This window comes from Scyliorhinus torazame, chromosome 10, assembly GCF_047496885.1.
Source record: "Scyliorhinus torazame isolate Kashiwa2021f chromosome 10, sScyTor2.1, whole genome shotgun sequence".
Classification (NCBI taxonomy): Eukaryota; Metazoa; Chordata; class Chondrichthyes; order Carcharhiniformes; family Scyliorhinidae; genus Scyliorhinus; species Scyliorhinus torazame.
The window spans coordinates 229,389,138-229,409,461 of NC_092716.1; the positions used below are offsets into that span (position 1 = coordinate 229,389,138).

At 45.3% G+C, this 20,324-nt stretch overlaps 1 protein-coding gene across 1 annotated transcript in view; it reads right to left on the reverse strand.

Annotated features, from left to right (window-relative positions):
* lrp5 (low density lipoprotein receptor-related protein 5) overlaps positions 1 to 20,324 on the reverse strand; it is a 234,334-nt gene that overhangs the window by 149,777 nt on the left and 64,233 nt on the right. The window contains exon 3 of the mRNA XM_072466531.1: positions 10,346 to 10,543. Within this exon, the coding sequence (XP_072322632.1) occupies positions 10,346 to 10,543 (198 nt within the window). The remainder of the gene's footprint in view (positions 1 to 10,345; positions 10,544 to 20,324) is intronic.

The window sequence follows — 20,324 nt, forward strand, 5'->3', positions numbered from 1 at the left end:
TCCACCAGGACATGTAAATAGAATGGGTGTGCATCCAATACCGACTGGGCAACAAAGCTACTGGACTGTCGAAACATCACAATGGGGTCAAGTTCAATCCTCACAGGGTCCAGTTCAATCCTCACCCAACATCCACACGTGCGTGGGTTTTTGGGAAGGGACCTGTACCTGGACACTTCTCCTATCTATCCTGCAATGTCCAAGGCCAGTTGGAATATGCTCTACCCACATGGATCCTCGAGAGATCTGCTAACTCAAGAACGGGCTTCAAAGCAGAGACTTTGTCAATTTTACAGCTCAGTGGTAAACGGTCGCATCATCCATTTTCTCTTAGGCAAAGCAGGGACTTTAGATGGGTTGTGACAGAACAGGCAGACTGCAAGTGTAAATCCAATTTCAAGAACTCGAAAACAATGCTGGTGGCAAAGTACTGAATTGCACCATAAACAAAAGTTCTCGTAAATTAATTGCAAGTTGCAAGCTAGTCCTGCCCATTAACACAAATTACATGTTAAATGTACCTGGGGCTAGCGGATTGCAGAATTGCCTTACAAAAAAGGACCCCCCCGCCCCCCCCCCAATATCCTGGGGGCTGGTGGGGGGGGTCACCATTGGTTGCGTACCCTTTCTGTTTACAATGTACTCGTGGATTGGTTATACATTTCCAGTATTTATATTTTCACTAAAAAAAATTCTAAGCTGCTAAAAAGTAATTTTAGTTAGCTGCAGTGAAAAGGGCTTTTAAAAATGGCTCATGCTAACTATAATTAAATAGACTGACTGTCTGACGAGATTCCCCGGTCACTCGCTGATATACAATAGTGAGCTGAATTTCATTCCACTCAACCCGAATCAGCAATATCAGTTGTATCGTGCTTGCACTCTTCAAATTACTAAATGCCCCCCCCCGCCTCAGTCAAAATAAGCTACACTTTGAAACCCAATCTTCCTTTCTTAGTTAAAATCACACTGCTCCTGCATTTCCAAAGCGAGCCGATGTGAAGTGCATCATTTTATTCTGTATAACCTATTCCATCATGCTGAAATGTAGAATTTAGTCAGTCTTCTATAGAAAATAGACCAGCGGTAGCCAATAGTGTTAATGATTGGAATCTCCCTAAACTCAGATTCAGTGCGATTTAAATTGCACTGCAATGAAAGTGCTGTTTGGTGACATGACCGACATTTACTGTATTGCATCTGGAAAGCAATTCGGATATATTTTCCATCTTGGCCTCCATTAGTCAATGGTGCATTATGAAAATTTACCCAATGTTAACTTGCTGACCCCAGGCTTTTGTGACCAGGATCTCGGTCTGGGATTGGTAGTTTACCAGAGACAGGGCAGAGGTTGGAAAATTGCAAAAAGGGGAACGATAGGTTTTTAAAATTCATTCACAGGCTATGGAAATCCCTGGAAAGGTCAGCATTTATTGTCTTTCCTTCACTTCCCTCGAGGAGGTGGTGGTGAGCCAACGCCTTGGAGCGCCGCAATTCATGTGGTGAAAGTACTTCCATAACGCCAAGGTACATCGACAATGCCATTTTTGAGTTCCAGGAGTTTACCCAACAACACTAAAAGAACAGCAATAGGGCAGCACGGTGGCGCAGTGGGTTAGCCCTGCTGCCTCACGGCGCCGAGGTCCCAGGTTCGATCCCGGCTCTGGGTCACTGTCCGTGTGGAGTTTGCACATTCTCCCAGTGTTTCCGTGGGTTTCACCCCCACAACCCAAAGATGTGCAGGGTAGGTGGATTGGCCACACTAAATTGCCCCTTAATTGGAGAAAAATGAATTGGGTACACTAAATTAAAAAATAAAAAGAACAGCAATACATTTCCAAGTAATGACAATGTATGGCTCGGAAGGAAACATGCTTAACCATGCATATGCACCCCTTGTCCTTATTAGGTTGAAGAACTTGCAGGTGTTCACAGAATCATAGAATCTACAGTGCAGAAGGAGGCCACTTAAGCCCACACCTCCACCCTATCTCCGCAACCCAGTAAACCCACCAACACCACCCAACCTTTTTGGACACCAAGGACAATTTAGCATGGCCAATCCACCTAACCTGCACATCTTTGGACTGTGGGAGGAAACAGGAGCACCCAGTGGAAACCCACGCAAACACGGGGAGAACGTGCAGACTCCGCACAGACAGTGACCCAAGCTGGGAATCGAACCTGGAGCTGTGAAGCAACTGTGCTAACCACTGTGCTACCGTGATCTGCAGATGCGCCAAACCAGTTTTGGCAAGTTGTTGCAGTGCATCTTGTAGGTGGTACACACTGCAGCCACTCTGCATCAGTGGTGGAGGGAATAAATGTTTAAGATGGTATATGGGGCCCCAAGTAGATTGGTGTCCCATATACCATCTTGGATGATGTTGATCTTCTTGATCTTCTTGAATTCCGTTGGGAGCTGCACTCATCCAGGCAGAGGGCGCAATTCTCCGTAAAAATTTCCAAGTGCTATAGCGAGCGGGAATGGCACTGGGTTTCCCGGTGCTCGGCCTGTGGCCGGCACCCTCAGAAATGGGGTATTGTACAGCCTATTAAACCACCTTTTGCACAAACATGATGGTGCCTCTTGTCACTTTCTTCCACGGTGCGGGCTGACCCCCGGACCCTTTGGCTGTCTCTCCAGGCAGACCCACTCCCAGTGGCACCCACCTACCCTCCGGCTGTGGTCATGTCTCGGGAGCTATGTCCCATTTCCTGATTGTTCGGATGTTGGCTGCTGCATGTGGGGTTTTGGCAAAGTGTCTCGGTATCGAGGTTTGATTGGAATGCTAGACAATGACTCCCACAAGCTACATGGCCCGCCTACCCACGGGAACCCACTTGGCTTGTGTTGAGTGCTCACGTTACTACGATTGCCAACTCCCTATTAGCGATTGCCTTCAGCCGTGTGGCCAGAGGCCTCAGCAGTCAGTGGGGGTTGTGGGTGATTGGTGGGGTAGACGGGCAGGGACAGGGGCTGCCCCCGGAATGGGGTTGGGATTCTAGGGTTGGCACGATGGTGCCGCAAGGGTGGTCCAGACCCACTGCTGAGCACTGGTGTGCCAAGGCCAGCGCCCCCGGTCTCTTTGCCTGTGAGCAAAGATTGCTACTCCCTCCTCGGCTCCTGACCGAAGCCCTTTCATTAGGTTCACGTTTTTAAAAGGAAGTACTAATCGGCGCCAGCGTGAGCACTTGCTGGGGAGGCCGGTAAATGACAGGAGGCCGTTGGATGACAGGTGACTCTCGTTAATTGTATGGAAATGGGGTTAAGTGGTGATAATTGGTTTCTCGCCACGCTACGACGGGATTCTGAATTCGACTAGGGGAGCAGACCGGTTGCATCACCTGGTGCGGTTCCTGTTTTTGGCTTCTCCCGTTATTCACCAGCCTCGTTACACTGGAGCATGAATGTGCTGAGGCCGACGATCGCGCCCAGAGTAATCCATCACAGTCCTGACTTGGAACTTGCAGATGGTGGAAGGACATTGGGAGTCGGACGGTGAGTTACTTTCTGCAGAATTCCCAGCCACTGACAGTTTGTGGTCACAGTATTTAAGTGCCTAGTCCATTTAAGTTTCTGCCCAATGGTGACCTACAGGATGTTGATGATGTGACCACAATTAAAAGGACACATCCATTTGCAGCTACCTTCCCATCTATGGGGTCAAAAATGTTGGTAGCTGTACAAAGCTTACTAATATTTTTAATGCGTTCAGATATCAGTCTTTATATAGACTGGGTAACAAAAGTGCCTGGCAAAAGCAAGTACAATCAATGCTGGGTTAGTAAACAATGGCCAAAAGGTAAAGCAATGTTACATTCAACCCCTTCCTGCAGGAGGGATGTTAAAGTGGAGGTAGCTAGACGGAAAGAAGGAAATGAATGGGCTAGAATGAACTATCCAGGTAATAGTATTTTAGAATATCAGTAAGGAGGCAATGCAAGAGACTGCAAAGACACCACAGGCTGTTCCACTTAATGGCACTGGTTAGTTGAAAGTGACCATGCAGATGATACATCAGTTGACCTGAAATGTTGCAGTGAGTTTGTAAGGTTAAAATATTGACAGGTGGGTACAAGGAGGTCAGTTCAATTTCTCCTTCACTATGATGTCCAAAAAATGCAAATGAAACCAGAATTCCGTTGGTCAATCCACTGTCTCCATATTACGGACACCTCAAAGCAAGAATTGATGTTCCTGGTGAACTCTGCAACCATGCAGAAACCTGAAAGTCCTCACACAGGCTGGTCACATGTCCGCTCCACTAAACAAAAAATTAGGGGTCTTGCACTTGAAATAATTTACCCCATGCACACCAAAAGAAACGTAGAGGGAATGTTGGAAAGAACATCTGGCACAATGTCAACCAAGTGAAACCAGGGAGGAAAAAAAAAAGCATCAAGAGAGCCTCAAACCCCTGCTAGAAATCTTACCAAATAGACTATTTCAATCAATTTCCACAAACAGCGCACCTTAGTGGCCATTTTGCATGTGAGAGCAAACTGAGCATTATGTAAACTACAGCCAATTCCAATAAACTGCCAGCTGGCTGCCCCCCCTGGAACCAGTATCCACCAGTCAATTCTCCACGGGAGATTTGCAATCAGGCATCGGCGCCAGCGAGGTCTGCAATACTTTGGGGCATTGTTGATATCTTTGATAACTGGCCAGTCGGTTTTTCCTCATTAACGAAATCTGCAGAGGTAAGACTGCAGAGGCAGTGTGGGGATAAGGTTAGTTGAAATTCGGTCCATGGCAGAGAACTCCACAAGACAATCTTGTTCAGGGTATGATGATCCTGGCTGGCGGGGGCAGTGGAATGCTTAACAGTGCATTCTTTGCATGGAATGCTGCATGCCTTTAGAAATTGTAACTTCAGCAATACCCATGAATACATTTGGATTCGTTCAGACCTGCCAACAGATGTCTAAAGCCTCTGTGTTTAGAGAAGGATGTTACCTTATGTGGAGAGAGCAAGCATTCACCATGTATTATTCTACAGGAGTAGATTTGTCAGTAGCCTGGTTCAGGGACCTCAGACATGGTGACGGGTTATGCGTGCGTGTCAGATACTTGACTGACTTTTAAAAAAATCTTTTGTGCTCATGATATGATCTGTACAGTTCAAATTCAGAACAATTTTACTAATGCTTTTTTATGTCTAGATAAATCTCTGTAGTTCTTTTAACATATGGCAGCAATTTGTGTAAGTGTACCAATATGTTGTTACAGCTAATAGTTTTAATTGCAAGGTTTTCATGCTGTTTGCAGTCTGCTGCCTGACATGCTTGCCTGTAGGAAATTCTCTTGTATAGCTTTGGCACAGTCAGCATCCAATTTGGGGGGTCACATGAAAACTGAAACTGTCTCGCTATCCATTTTACTAAATTTTATATTTTTATTTTAAGCGGAAAACACAGTTCAGGACTGATTTGGGGACACTTCGTCTTTTAAATACAGCAACATTCTGTTACTTCAAGTCAGGATATCCCACTGGTTTACTCTTTATCGAGTCACCCTTTTCATTGAAATTTTAAATCACAAAAAGCAAATATTTACACAGAACTTGAAAAAAGCTCCCAACAATCCATTTTGCAGTCTTTATTTCAAAGCCACTACAATGCAACAAAATATAGCCTTTGAAGAGACTTTCAAAGGCACTGGTTCTATAGCAGAGATGATCAAAACCTTGCACCACTTCACGCCCTTGTTTGTTTGACCCAGCAGCAGCCATAAAGCATGCTGATTAGAAGATTTGTGTACGTCAGCATTTACAACAGGCCTGCCAGTTTGCGGGACAAGAAACAACTTTCATTCTCTGCTGCATACCAATGCTTGTATAGGACAAAGCAGACATAGTTTTCCTTCTCACTTCAGACTCCAGCCAGATAAACGCTGCATGAAGCAACTCCACTAAAGTCTGTTACAATCAAGGCAAATGTTATTTGCCTCAAAAGTAAATACAACAATTAATACATAAAGCTTGTAAAGTATAAATAGGACAATACAACAGGCTAATTATTTTAAAGAGAATTCATTTGGTACATGTTTACAACAAATAACAGATTCTAGAATATTACCACAGCATACTTAAAGGAAAATCAAGTCCTATTAGGACACTGTGATCGATGTAGGGTAATTAGTTTATAATGTAATCTGAAAGAAAGTATGGCTGGAGGGAGACACGTGTGTGGGGGAAGGGCTGGCACTCATTGGTCTGTAAAACGTGCTTCCTTGGCTACAAAAATATTAACTATCCCAAGTAAGTAACTCAAGGATTTTTCAGACTCAGGAATCATTAACTTTGCTATGATTTGGGAATTAGTCTGAGGTATCGAAGGCATTTATATTTCCTCCTCAAACAGCACACTCAGGAAGAATTAACTCGTAATGTATGAACTAAAATGCCCCGGAGTTTTTAAAATTATGAATATTTATTTTTCTCCACAAGTCATCATCAGGCAAGTGGGTATGTGGATGGAGCAGGAAGGTAAGTGCCTGATTCAGTCGTAACCAACACTTAAGTTTTAAAAATCAGGATCCAACATTCTATGCTACCAGGAAGTGTGCACTTTTCCTTCCTGTGGCAAAACACCTGGTCTTTGATGGATGCCTTGGCATGGTCTAGTCGAGAGGTGCGGCTGGAAACAGGTGCACACCCACAATCTAGCATTCCAGCTGCACACCCACAATCTAGCATTCCAGCTAAATTTCATGCAATCCTGAAATTATTTTTGCCATTTACAGATGTTGAAAGTTAATGGCCTGTGCATGCCAGCATTGCTAAGAGTGACCTTGTTGAGTTAAAGTCCCATCTTCACATCGAGGGCACCCACCATAGCGGCGTGTAACATTATCACGGTCAAAAATGGGACAGATTCAGGTCAGCAATAAAAACAGAAAATGTTGGGAAAACCCAGCAGGTCTGGCAATATCTGTGGGGACAGAAACCGAGTTAATGTTTTGAGTGCAAAATGACTTCCTCTGTTCCGAAGCAGAGTCATACTGGACTCAAAACGTCAACTCTGCTTCTCTCTGCACAGGTGCTGCCAGAACTGCTGAGTTTTTCCAGCAGTTTCTGCTTTTATTTCATATCTCCTACATGCACAAGATTTTGCTTTTATTTTAGATTCAGAACAGATCTATCATTTCAAAACTGGGCACCATGAGATGCTGTAGGCCATCAGCGGCAGAATTGTATTCAACCACATTTTGGAACCTCACGGCCTGGCATATTGCTCAGTCTTCTAGAAGTAGATTTGGGGTATTTAGATTTTAGTTCAAGTTGATTATTTTTATACAAAATTCACCATAATAACCAACAAGGTCAAGGGAATCATTGCAATACTAACATGTCGCTTAAGAACCCATTTTGTATCCTGTATTCACAAACTGTACTAATCAAATTATAGTATTGAATAGTTACCAGTCATGCAACAGTTGATTACTTGTACATAGTTAGAATCACTGAATCAATGTAATTGATAATCAGAAAGATTGGGTATTCATTTAATTATTAATGCATAATCATTGCATAGGTTTTATATCTTTCTCACTCCCACGAGAAAGTAAAGCTTCACCGAAATTGCACAAGCATGGAAATCTTTTGGAATGCTGATAAGTTCTGTGAGACAGTCTACAATGACCTTGCATGAGTCTAGCTTAATGATTAAAGGGTGTTCAAAATCAGATATAGGAGCAGTGATAATTAGCACCATTGTATTCCTGTTAGAGATAGAGGCCAGATAGTCTCAAGATGGAAGGTACATGTGGAAGCCAACAAAATTTGCCTAGGAACAGCTACAGCCAGTGGTCATGAAATTAACAATAAACTCAACTCTAATATGGTATGATGGTCATACAAGAGTTAACCACAGGGATTCCCGAATACTTAATTTCTAGGCCAGGCTTTGAAAACTCCGGTGTACAAACCACATAATCTCCACAAGAGGGTTCAAGATCGAGATCAGGGACCTTAGGCGGGGAACATGACCTACACTTCAATGGACTGCACAACCAGTTGAAGCTGTAAAATCATTCCCCCAAGTTTGTTAACGATACCTTTTTTTTCAATAATTCCTAAAATTTTCTAGCCCATCCTGTTTCGCCTTTTGGTTAAGACTGATCTGAACAAAAATTGATTAATTAAGCTGCTACAATTGCTGGCAATTGGATTGGCTGAAATTAAAAACCATCAATTGGACTAGTTATCTGAAATTGACAAACATGGCAGGACCAGACTAAAAGTTGGACAATTGGTTAAAGGGTCATGAGTGTGTTTTGGAAGAGTATGTGCACCAATTCATGGTGGCCTAGACCAAGGTCGAAATGCATCCAACTCCTCTCGATACAAAGAGAAATTGGACAAAATGTCTGACCCTGGCACACATTTTCGTGGAAGAGTGTAGATAAAGAGAAGGGATAATGAGCTTTTATTCAAAAGCAAGCTGCAGCAATGCTTAAGGACAGAAGCGATCTGACACCTAGCCTGGACATCATGAGGTGTTGCAGGCCTTAAGCAGAATTGTATTCAACCACAATCTGTTACCTCATGGCCCGGAATGACACTCTCGACCATTACCCTCAAACTAGCAGATCAACCCTATTTCAATGAGGAACATAATAAAGCAAGACAAAAGCACCACCTCATTTTTTTAGGCATGCCTGGTGTTAATTGGGTAAAGCTATATCGCAGGTTTACACGCATGTTTAACAGCAGAATTGGTAAACTTCGGCCTTGTTGTCAAATTAGCTCTGGAATCAGTTTTTTAAATTCATGGTTGCACCAAGACTGCAACGAGGTCTGGAGCCAGGTAGTCTTGCCAGAAGCCAAGCTGAGCATCCTCAATGATGGTGGATCTCAGCACGTCAGTACAAAAAATAAGGCTGAAACTTGCAAACTATTTCCAGCCAGAAGTACTGAGTGGATGGTCCATCGTAGCCTCTTCCTGAGGCCCCCACCATGACAGCCTTCAGCCAAATGTATTCACTCAGTGTGTTATCAAATCACTATCTGGGACATACCAGACATGCCACATTGGTGTGTGATAGATTCATAGAATCCCTTGAGTGCAATAGGAGACCATTCGGCCCATCGGGTCTGCACCGGCTCTCCAAACAAGCACCCAACCTATGACCACTTCTCCCGCCCTATTTCCGTAATCGCACCTAACATGCACATCTTTGGACACTAAGGGACAATTTAGCATTGGGGGGGGGGGGGGGGGGGATGAGAGAGAGAGAGACACGGGACATGCAAATTCCACACAGTCACCCAAGGCCAGAATTGAACATGGGTCCTCTGGTGCTGAGTCGGCAGTGCTAACCACTCTGAACCGTGCAGGGCTCTTGGGTCTTACTGTGTGAATCAAGTGAATTCCTAAGAACTGTGGTACATCTTGGTTCGACCCAAGAAGAAGTCAAGGAAATTTCAAGATCCTGTAAAGTATAGGTGAAAATAAAAGTAGAAAGGGGAGTTTCTGTTGCAATTAACAAGTTTAAAGTATGTTTACATATTTTTAAAAAAATCTTTATTAGTGTCACAAGTCGGCTTACATTAACATTGCAATGAAGTTACTGTGAAAATCCCCATGTCGCCACACTACGGCGCTTGTTCGGGTACACTCGAGGGAGAATTCAGAATGTCCAATTCACCTAACAAGCATGTCTTTCGGGACGCGAGAGGAAACGCACCCGGTGGAAACTCACACAGACAGGGAGAAAACGTGCAGACTCCGCACGGACAGTGACCCAAGCCAAGAATTTAACCCAGTCCCTGGCGCTGTGAAGCAACAGTGCTAACTGTGCGATCGTGCCGCCCTTATAATGTTACATTAGTAATACTTGCTTTGTTTGACTCTTGTACAGTAATTTATTTTGTTTAAAACGTGAAACATTTTCAGAGCAGAAATGAGATCTTAAATGATCATTGGAGCTGTGCTGTGTTCACACTACTTTGGAAGGAAGCTTTATTGACAATTTTTTAAACAGAGTTGGTTGGTAAACTGCAAAATTAGCACCAATACATACAGGTGCTGTTCTGAAAAGTTGCATGTGTGTACCTATGCATTATATATTAAAAAGTACTACTATTCCCAGTATCCCACATTCTATAAATATCCTGCAAAATCATATTTGTACTAATAATAATAATGAAGGTGAAGCATGCAAGAAATGAGATAGATAAAAATTGTACCACACTGTCAATTCTATTAAAGTCATTGCATAAAGCAATAAATGAATGAATGATCACAGTAAATTAATTGCACTATGTTTTCCATGAAACAATTTGCTCTATAATCTTAAAAGATGAAAGAAAGTCAAATATTTAACTGAAATTACCTGAAAGAGCCATCCAAGTTGGATCTATGAATAAAACTCAGCTTTGCATCCGCCCAATAAAGTTTCTGTTCCTCTATATCAATGGTCAGTCCATTTGGCCAGTAAATATCAGAGTCCACAATAACAGAGCGACTGCTGCCATCCATGCCGGCTCGTTCAATTCTCGGTATTTCACCCCAATCCGTCCAATACATGTACCTGAAAAAAAGGTACAGAACAACAGAAATAAGAACTTGCTAACAGAAATGAACTTTGCTTTCTAGTTTTAAATATTCTCAATTTATGTGCAGTGCACAAAATGTAAAAACCATCACAACAAAGGCATCATAATATTTTACCATTATTGTAGAAACGCAGTCATCAAAAATAATTTGTTCATCAATTAACCTTCATGGTCCATGCTTAATTTAACAAGATATTTCACAAAAAAATGTTGAAAGGCTATTTGCTTACATACCAGACAAAACAGTGCATGTTCCACCATCTGCATGGTTAGCTTTCCTAAACAGGTGCGATTAGTTCTGTAAATGCGGACAGTCACCCGACGTCGGAATTGAATCCGGGTCAATGGTGCTGCGAGGCAGCAGTGCTAACCACTGTGCCACCATGCTGCCCTTACCCAATATTTACCAAAATTAAAAATATATTCCCATCATATCTCACTTTACCCATTAACATTTCTTTGGCAAAGCTGAACAGGTTGGTTTCAGTCTTGCCATTGTGGAATTGGGAGAAATTTCACCCAGGACTCGATAATTGGCAAGCAATCTTGGTGGTCCACTAATGGTCAAGATTTCAGGCTGTTGGCACAGATGTCCAAGTTCAGTGTTATCAACTGAAATGCGGAAGCTAATCAATGACTGTGGATAACGTTAGCATTGGGGAACATGCAAATGAGGAATAGAGTGGTTAAGGAATTGTGAAAGTTTAAGGAACCGTACTTGACAGCACTCTGGAGATGTTACTGGTACGGCTGATGTCACACCAACAAGAAAGTAGCGTAATAATCAACTATCAAACACAAGCAAAGGTGAGGAGAGCATGAAAGCATAAAATGCACTAGGTTTAATGAAATAAGACACAAGAAAATAACAACAATTTATAATTGTTATCCGATGGGTGCTGTGGGATAGCCGGGAGGCCGGGGGGCTATATGGAGAGAGAGCGAGAGCGAACGAGCGCGAGAGCGAGAGAGAGCGAGAGAGAGAGAGCGAGACCTACACATAAAAAGAGACAGACTGACATACATACACAGAACAACAGTGAATATGTAACGCTTTGATTTTGAGGTCTGCCCGGCTGAATTGCTTATTGATGCTATTGGTGTTGGTCAGGGTTGCAGAGAACTGCCCGTGCTTGAGTTGAATTGAACATGGCTATTTTCATGAATTTAGATATAAAATTGAAAGTATATCAAAATAAATACAAGTTTTGATGGTTATTCACATTGCCATACTGTATTAACAGTCACTGGCTGTTTGGATCAGCGGGCAGACATTTCTCAAGCCACTTCTACACAATTTTGATAGCCAAGCAATTGGGGGTTACACAACTGTTTGGGTTACTTGTTTTCTAACTTTCTGCCTCTCCTGCTGGGAAAATACCTTTCTTCAAATCAGTGTCTTCACACCCACCTCCTCAGAAGTAGCTTCCCGAATGTCAAAACGTACGGGAAAATTTCCAATAAGTCATGTTCCAATACTCCATGTCATGGCATGCTGAAAATCTGTCAGGTTTTTTTGATTTACTGTATGGACAATTTTGTTTCAAACCACATAAATATTGATTGTCACCATCGAACAGTTGAGCAGTACAGCACGGTTGCATTATAATTGACTAATAGCGAACACAGGAATTAAAACACTGCTTCCAGATTTGATTATTAATACCACAGACAATCCCCCAAAAGTGCGATCCCCTCTTTGCACTTTTTAATCTATTCGTTCATTCATGTGTGCTCTGCACGAGGGCAGGTCCTGAGCTCAAGGCCTCATGCTTCATCTTGTGCAGTTTGCCTGGCAGTTTTTGTCAGTGGTGCTTTGCCATTGCCTTCTACTCACAGCAGCAGGGTGAGGAGGCAGGTCCCACGTCTACCTCAACCAGAACAGGAATCATGCATTTGGCATTATCCTGAATGACAGACTAGCCAAATGAGCGAACAGGCCCCCTTTTTAAAATCTATATCACATGGAAAAACAAGTAATTCTGTCTTGGCCTTTGTACAGGTGAGCAATGAAACCAGCCTGACAATACATTAGGATGGAAAAGTACAAGATGAAAAAAGTACACCACAATCTGTAGGGAATATTCATATGTACACGTTACAAAATTTCCAAGCCATGGCTCAATTTTTGAAAATAAATGTGCAAGGCTGCAAAGTGGATGAGAATGTGCCAACGGTATTCGTGGCTGTCATTAGCTACAAAGTTCTCAATCAATCCCGTCAAGACACCCAGAGGGACGATAGGGTAGTAACAATGTTCAGGGCTAATAACTCAGGCATCTGGGCTAATGGCCTGGATACTGGAATTCAATTAATGAACAAATTTGGAATAAAATGTTCATCAAATCAATAATGATCCTCATAGTCCTCGCAGCTAACCACCCCTGATTGCTCAAGTGCAATTAGAGGCGGTGAAGCCATAGCCATCGAAGCTCACATCCCAAGGACGGATCATTTCAAAATGGTGAACATGTATTCGTATGGTGAACAACCTCTTCTTAATAGCCAGGTCAAAATCAGATTGAAACATGTGCTCCTGGTCAAAGCACAGTGGAGGAATTAGTTATAAAGACAATATCTCAGACAAGGTGTTAAACTGAGGTCCAGTTTGTCCTCCCAGGTGGACAAAAGATCTCATAGCACTATTGAACACTTATCCTTCAACACAACTGAAATCAACATCACTGAAACAGATTATCTGATCTTCTTTCCCACTGTTGTTTGCGACACCTTGCTGCCCATAAATTGACCGCCACATTTCTCTCCACGACCACAGGGAGTTTATTTCAAAATTGTCATTTTTTGTGATGCACTTTGAGAAGTACTGGAGTCATGAAAAATGTTATGTAAAAGCAAGTTTTTTCGAACATCAAATTGTGCCTTTAACATTAAAAAAATCCCCCCCCCAAAAAAACTTTACCCAGTTTTGCCACACCATTCCATCGTTAAACACCTGTAACATTCCTAAAGGGTTCCACCGATCAACACTTTCCATACCCATGACCTCTACCATCCAGAAGAACAAGGGTGGCCGGCGCATGGAAACACCACCACGTCCAAGTTGCCTTCAAGTTGCACATCGCCCAAGTTTGAAATACATCGCTGCTCCTTCACGGTCACCAAATCAAAAACCTGGAACTCCCTTCCTAACAGCACTGTGGGTACACATACATCCCACAGACTGCAGCTGTTCACGAAGGTGACTCATCATTACCCTCTCGTGGGCAACTGTGGATAGGAAATAAACAGTGGCCCCTCCAGCCACGCGAACATCTCATGAGCAAATTATTAATGAACACTAAATCCCGCAAACATGCTCCAAGATGATTCTCCCCCTAACTCTCCATTACTCACCAAGAAAAAGCCCCACTTTTGTTCTGTGTCTCTTTCTGATAACACAGCAGAATTTTTTTTTTAAAACCGCACAGAGTTGCAGGAAAAAAGACAGCCTGCAACATCTTGGGCAGAAGGTGGATAGATAAAAGAGGTTCCGTTCTTTTAAAAGTCCGCTTTCCCTTGCCCGACACAATAACAATTACTGCCAACTGCCTTCCTTCAACTTAATGAACACTTTTTCTATGGTAGTCAGCAAGTTACCTTTTAAATATTTATGCATGGCCTTAAATTGACAGAATTAGAGACATAAAAAGAAAACTGACAGATAGGTGGCTTATGATTTTTCCTCCGTGTTTGAAATTAAATTCAATCGCTGAGCACACCTGGACATCATTATTCAACCACTGATTTGGTGTTTTATTCACAGTTTATGATACAAAACCTGGAATCGGAAAGGATGCCATTGGAAACTACTTTAAAAATGCTCAACACAATCATCAGAATTTTTTTTGTGTTTTAATGGGAGACATTAACAACCCATTTTAGATAAATAGTTATGTGCTAAACAGGTAACACATTCAAATGCTAGCATCCCACTGGGTAATTTCCAGCTCTCACTGCTTGAACACTATCTCTGAAGTATGACCTTGAAAGATTATTTTGTGGTTGGGCCTGTGGAGGCGAGACAAGACCAAACGGTTAACATTTTCTTTAAAAAGCTAAAAAAGGAGGAAATGTTAAAGCAGCGGATAAAAGATGAAGAAAATGCAAAGAAGAGTGGGAAAGCAAGTGGACAAAGAGTGGGGAGGGACAGTAAAAATAGATTAGAAGTGTGAAAAGACAGTGAATGGCAAGGAAAATAACAGCAGGTGTGACAGTGGGGCTGGTTTAGCACAGTGGGCTAAACAGCTGGCTTGTAATGCAGAACAAGGCCAGCAGCGCGGGTTCAATTCCCGTACCAGCCTCCCCGAACAGGCGCCGGAATGTGGCGACGAGGGGCTTTTCACAGTAACGTCATTGAAGCCTACTTATAACAATAAGTGATTATTATATTATTACAGTGGAAACAAAAGCATCAATAAGACAACTAAATAGAAATGAAGACCAACAATAGCTGCGATAACATAATCATTTTCCTGCTGGCATGCCAGAGACAAGTTTAACTTTCTTTGAGGTGTTTACACTTGCGTGCAACGCAGGAAACTGGATCAAAATGTTGGAGAAACAAACAGACAGTTCATAAAATTACCACGCTTTCTCTAAAATTGAAACACGCGACAGTGATGCCAAATTGCTCCGAACAACTCGCACGTCTTTTCAGTCATAGCTGTTATTAGCCTGAAAGTATAATATGGGGGAAACAAACGATGCAGAGATGTTGCCACTGTTTTCAGTAATGATAACATAGCTATTGTAATTTAACTTAATTTGGTGCATTTTAAATCTATTTTAGACTAAATAGGAGATGGATTTTAAATGACCAATTTCCGCTCGAAACCGAATTCAATTTCTCTACAAAGGCAAATGCAGCAGCCCTAGCTATTCATCGAATCCTTTTGAACTAGATTTCTTGTGCAAACACGCACTATATGCATTTAATTTTGAAGTTTAAACCAGTCCTTCCTATCATATTAACATTAATTAGCTTCTATAGCAGATGTGTGCAGCATGGGCAGGTAGCAAACCACTTTATATCAATGAACCTCTTCGACCCCAAAATCCTTCCACTGCTATCAATCACAGTCCAGAGCATTATTTTCAGGTTTATCTTTATGGTACTGTCCTTGGAGGTCAGCTGCTTTCGGGCAAAATTGGAAAATGCTCTTGCTTCTGTTAAGTTAAAAATGGACATTGGGACTTCCGGTTGCGGCGATGCTCAGCTAAGCCGCACGTTTCGGCGGCTCCAGCTCCGACGGACTTTCGGGCTCTTTTTGAGAGCCCCAACGGGAATTTTTTTTTTTGACAAAACCCGGTGTGGGGTGAGCGAGTTTCAATCGAGCCAAGGAGGTGCTGCATAAGAAGAAAGTAAAGTTCGGGATGCTACAGCCAGCGTGATTATGGGTCATGTACCACGATAGACACTATTACTTTGAAACGTCGGAAGAAGCATGGACCTTCATCCAAAAAGAGAAACTGGACCAGAACGGAGGGACTGATGTTAGGGGGGAAACGACAATGTTGATGTATAGAAATGTAAATTGGGGAAAGGGAGGTTCACTGTATCGGGACGGTCTTTGACGGGGGACACACTGAGAATTGTGGGCACCGGTGGGAAAAAAGGGACATAGGTGGGGGATGGGGAATGGGAACGGGGCTGTAGGGGGAGCTGTGCCATAGGGGGCGGGACGGTTCTAGGAAAGAGCGGGTCTTTTCCCGCGCTAGAGAGATGATGGCGGGAAGACAGGCGCAAGGGGGATGGGAGTTCCACACGGGGGGGGGGGGGGGGGGTGTCAAGGAGAGAGCGGGAGAAGCCGGGGTCAGCTGACTTTCGGAAGCAATATTGGGGGGGGGGGGGGGGGGGGGGGGGGGAGTAACCATGCTAGATGGGGATCTAGCGGGGGGGGGCGGGGGAAGAGATAACTGGGTTGCTGCTGCTGCTGGGATCGAGAGGGAGCTGGTAAGAGAAGAGGTGGTCGGGGCGGGAATGCGCCACCTGGGGGACTGGTGGGTGCGCGGGACCTGGAACTGGCCCAGAGTGGGTGATGGCTAGTCGACGGGGGGGGGGGGGGGGCGCAGCCCCCCAATCCGGCTGATCACGTGGAACGTGAGAGGCCTAAATGGGCCGATTAAGAGGGCCCGAGTGTTCGCGCACTTAAAAGGACTGAAGGCAGACGTGGCCATGCTTCAGGAGACGCATCTGAAGGTGGCAGATCAGGTTAGGTTAAGGAAAGGATGGGTGGGACAGGTGTTCCACTCAGGGCTGGACGCAAAGAATAGAGGGGTGGCTATATTGGTGGGGAAACGTGTGTCGTTCGAGGCTAGGAATATAGTAGTGGACAGCGGTGGCAGATATGTGATGGTGAGTGGCAGACTGCAGGGAATGGAGGTCGTGCTGGTAAATGTATATGCCCCGAACTGGGACGATGCGGGATTTAAGAAGCGGATGCTGGGACGTATCCCGGACCTGGAGGTAGGAAACTTGGTAATGGGGGGGGGGGATTTCAATACCGTGCTGGACCCAGGGTTAGATAGATCTAGATCCAGGACCGGAAGAAGACCGGCAGCGGCCAAGGTGCTTAGATGGTTTATGGACCAAATGGGGGGAGTGGATCTGTGGAGAGTTGCTAGGCCGCTGGCCAAAGAGTTCTCCTTTTTCTCCCATGTCCATAAGGTATACTCCCGGATAGATTTCTTTGTTTTGGGTAGGTCACTGATTTCGAGGGTGGAAGGAACGGAGTACTCGGCCATAGCTGTTTCAGACCATGCCCCGCACTGGGTGGATCTGGAACTAGGAGAGGGAACAGCGCCCACTCTGGCGACTGGATGTGGGATTATTGGCGGATGAGGGAGTCTGTGGAAGGGTGCGGGGATGTATCAAAAGGTACCTGGAGGCCAATGATGATGGGGAGGTCCAAGTGGGGGTAGTATGGGAAGCGCTGAAGGCAATGGTCAGGGGAGAGTTGATCTCCATCAGGGCTTACAAGGGGAAAACAGAGACCAAAGAGAGGGAGAGATTACTGGGGGAGATTTTGAGTGTGGATAAAAGATATGCGGAGGCCCCGGACGAAGGACTATATAGGGAGAGGCGAAGACTCCAGACGGTGTTTGACCTGCTGACCACAGGGAAGGCAGAGGCACAGTGGAGGAAGGCACTGGGGATGAGATAAGAGTATGGGGAAAAGGCGTGTCGGCTGCTGGCCCACCAGCTTCGTAAGAGGACAGCGGTGAGGGAAATAGGGGGAGTTAGGGATGAAACGGGAACTACGGTGCGGAGTGTAGGGAAGGTAAATGAGGTGTTTAAGACCTTTTATGAGAGGTTATATAGGTCCAACCCCCGGAGGGAAAAGAGGGGATGAAGCAGTTTCTGGACCAACTAAGGTTCCCGAAGGTGGAGGAGCAAGAGGTGGCAGGTCTGGGGGCGCCAATTGGGGTGGATGAGTTGACTAAAGGGCTGGGGAACATGCAGGCAGGGAAGGCCCCGGGACCAGAGGGGTTCCCGGTGGAATTTTATAGAAAATATGTGGAATTGCTGGCCCCGCTGCTGGCAAGAACCTTTAACGAGGCCAGAGAAGGGGGGGACTCTACCCCGACAATGTCAGAGGCGACGATATCACTAATCCTGAAGCGAGATAAAGATCCGCTGCAATGCGGGTCTTATAGGCCTATCTCGCTCCTGAATGTGGACGCCAAGTTGCTGGCAAAAGTGCTGACAATGAGGATAGAGGATTGTGTCCCTGGGGTGGTGCACGAAGACCAGACAGGGTTTGTAAAGGGGAGACAATTGAATGTCAACGTGCGACGGCTATTGGGGGTGATAATGATGCCCCCAGCAGAGGGGGCAGCAGAGATAGTGGCAGCAATGGATGCAGAGAAGGCATTTAATAGGGTAGTGTGGGAGTACTTATGGGAGGTGCTGAGGAGGTTTGGGTTCGGGGAGGGGTTTGTCAGCTGGGTTAAACTCCTCTATGGGGCCCCAGTGGCAAGTGTAGTCACAAATCAGCAAAGATCGGAGTATTTTCGGTTACATAGGGGAACAAGGCAGGGGTGCCCTCTGTCCCCATTACTGTTCGTGTTGGCAATTGAACCACCGGCCATAGCGCTGAGAGACTCTAGGAAATGGAGGGGGGTGGTTAGAGGGGGAGAGGAACACCAAGTGTCACTCTACGCAGATGACCTACTGCTGTATGTGTCCGATCCAGTGGGGGGGGGGGGGGGGGGGATGACAGAGGTTATGCAGATATTGAGGGAGTTTGGAGACTTTTCGGGATATAGGCTTAACATGGGAAAGAGTGAGCTTTTCGTAATACACCCTGGGGACCAGAGTAGAGGGATAGATGGCCTGCCGCTAAGGAGGGCGGAAAGAAACTTCCGATATTTGGGGATTCAGAGAGCCAGGAGCTGGGGAACTTTACACAAACTCAATCTGACTGGGCTGGTGGAGCAGATGGAAGAGGATTTCAAAAACTGGGATATGCTGCCGCTGTCACTGGCGGGCAGAGTGCAGGCGATTAAGATGATGGTCCTCCCGAGGTTTCTATTTGTGTTTCAATGTCTCCCCGTCCTGATCACCAAGGCCTTTTTTAAGAAAATAGATAGGAGCATTATGAGCTGCGTGTGGGCAGGGAAGGCCCCGAGGGTAAGGAGGGGGTTCCTGCAACGTAGCAGGGACAGAGGGGGACTGGCGTTGCAGAATCTAGGTGACTATTACTGGGCCGCCAATGTGGCGATGATCCGCAAGTGGATGATAGAGGGAGAGGGGGAGGCGTGGAAGAGGTTGGAGATGGCGTCCTGTAAAGGAACGAGCTTGAAAGCGCTGGTGACGGCGCCGCTACCGCTCTCCCCGAAAAGGTTACCACGAACCCAGTGGTGGCGGCAACATTAAGTATCTGGGGGCAATGGAGGCGACAGAAGGGTGTGTTAGGAGCCTCAGTGTGGTCCCCAATCTGGAACAACCATAGGTTTGCCCCAGGAAGGTTGGACGGAGGGTTCCAGAGCTGGCACCGGGCAGGAATTAGAAGAGTGGGAGACTTATTTATAGATGGGACGTTTGCGAGCGCTCGAGGAAAAGTATGAGCTGCCTCCGGGGAATATCTTTAGGTATATGCAGGTAAGGGCATTCACGAGACAACAGGTGAGGGAATTTCCGCTGCTCCCGACACAGGGGATCCAGGATAGAGTGCTTTTGGGGGTGTGGGTCAGGGAGGGCAAAGTGTCCGAAATATACCGGGAGATGAGAGAAGGGGGGGGGGAGGAGCTGGTAGAAGAGCTGAAAGGAAAACGGGAAGAAGAGCTCGGGGAGGAGATTGAGGGGGGCTTGTGGGCTGATGCCCTAAGTAGGGTAAATTCCTCTTCCTCGTGTGCCAGGCTTAGCCTGATCCAATTTAAGGTGCTACATAGAGCACACATAACGGGAGCGAGGTTGAGCAGGTTCTTCGGAGTGGGCGGGAGGTGCGGGGGAAGCCGGGCGAACCACACACATATGTTTTGGTCGTGTCCAGCACTGGAGGAGTATTGGAGGGGAGTAGCAAGAGTGAACTCGAAGGTGGTGAAGGTCCGGGTCAAGCCAGGCTGGGGCTTAGCTATATTTGGGGTAGCGGATGAGCCGGGAGGGCAGGAGGCGAAAGAGGCCGATATTGTGGCCTTTGCATCCCTGGTAGCCCGGCGAAGGATTTTACTCATGTGGAAGGAAGCGAACCCCCCCCCCCCGGCGTGGAGGCCTGGATAAACGATATGGCAGGGTTCATAAAACTGGAACGGATT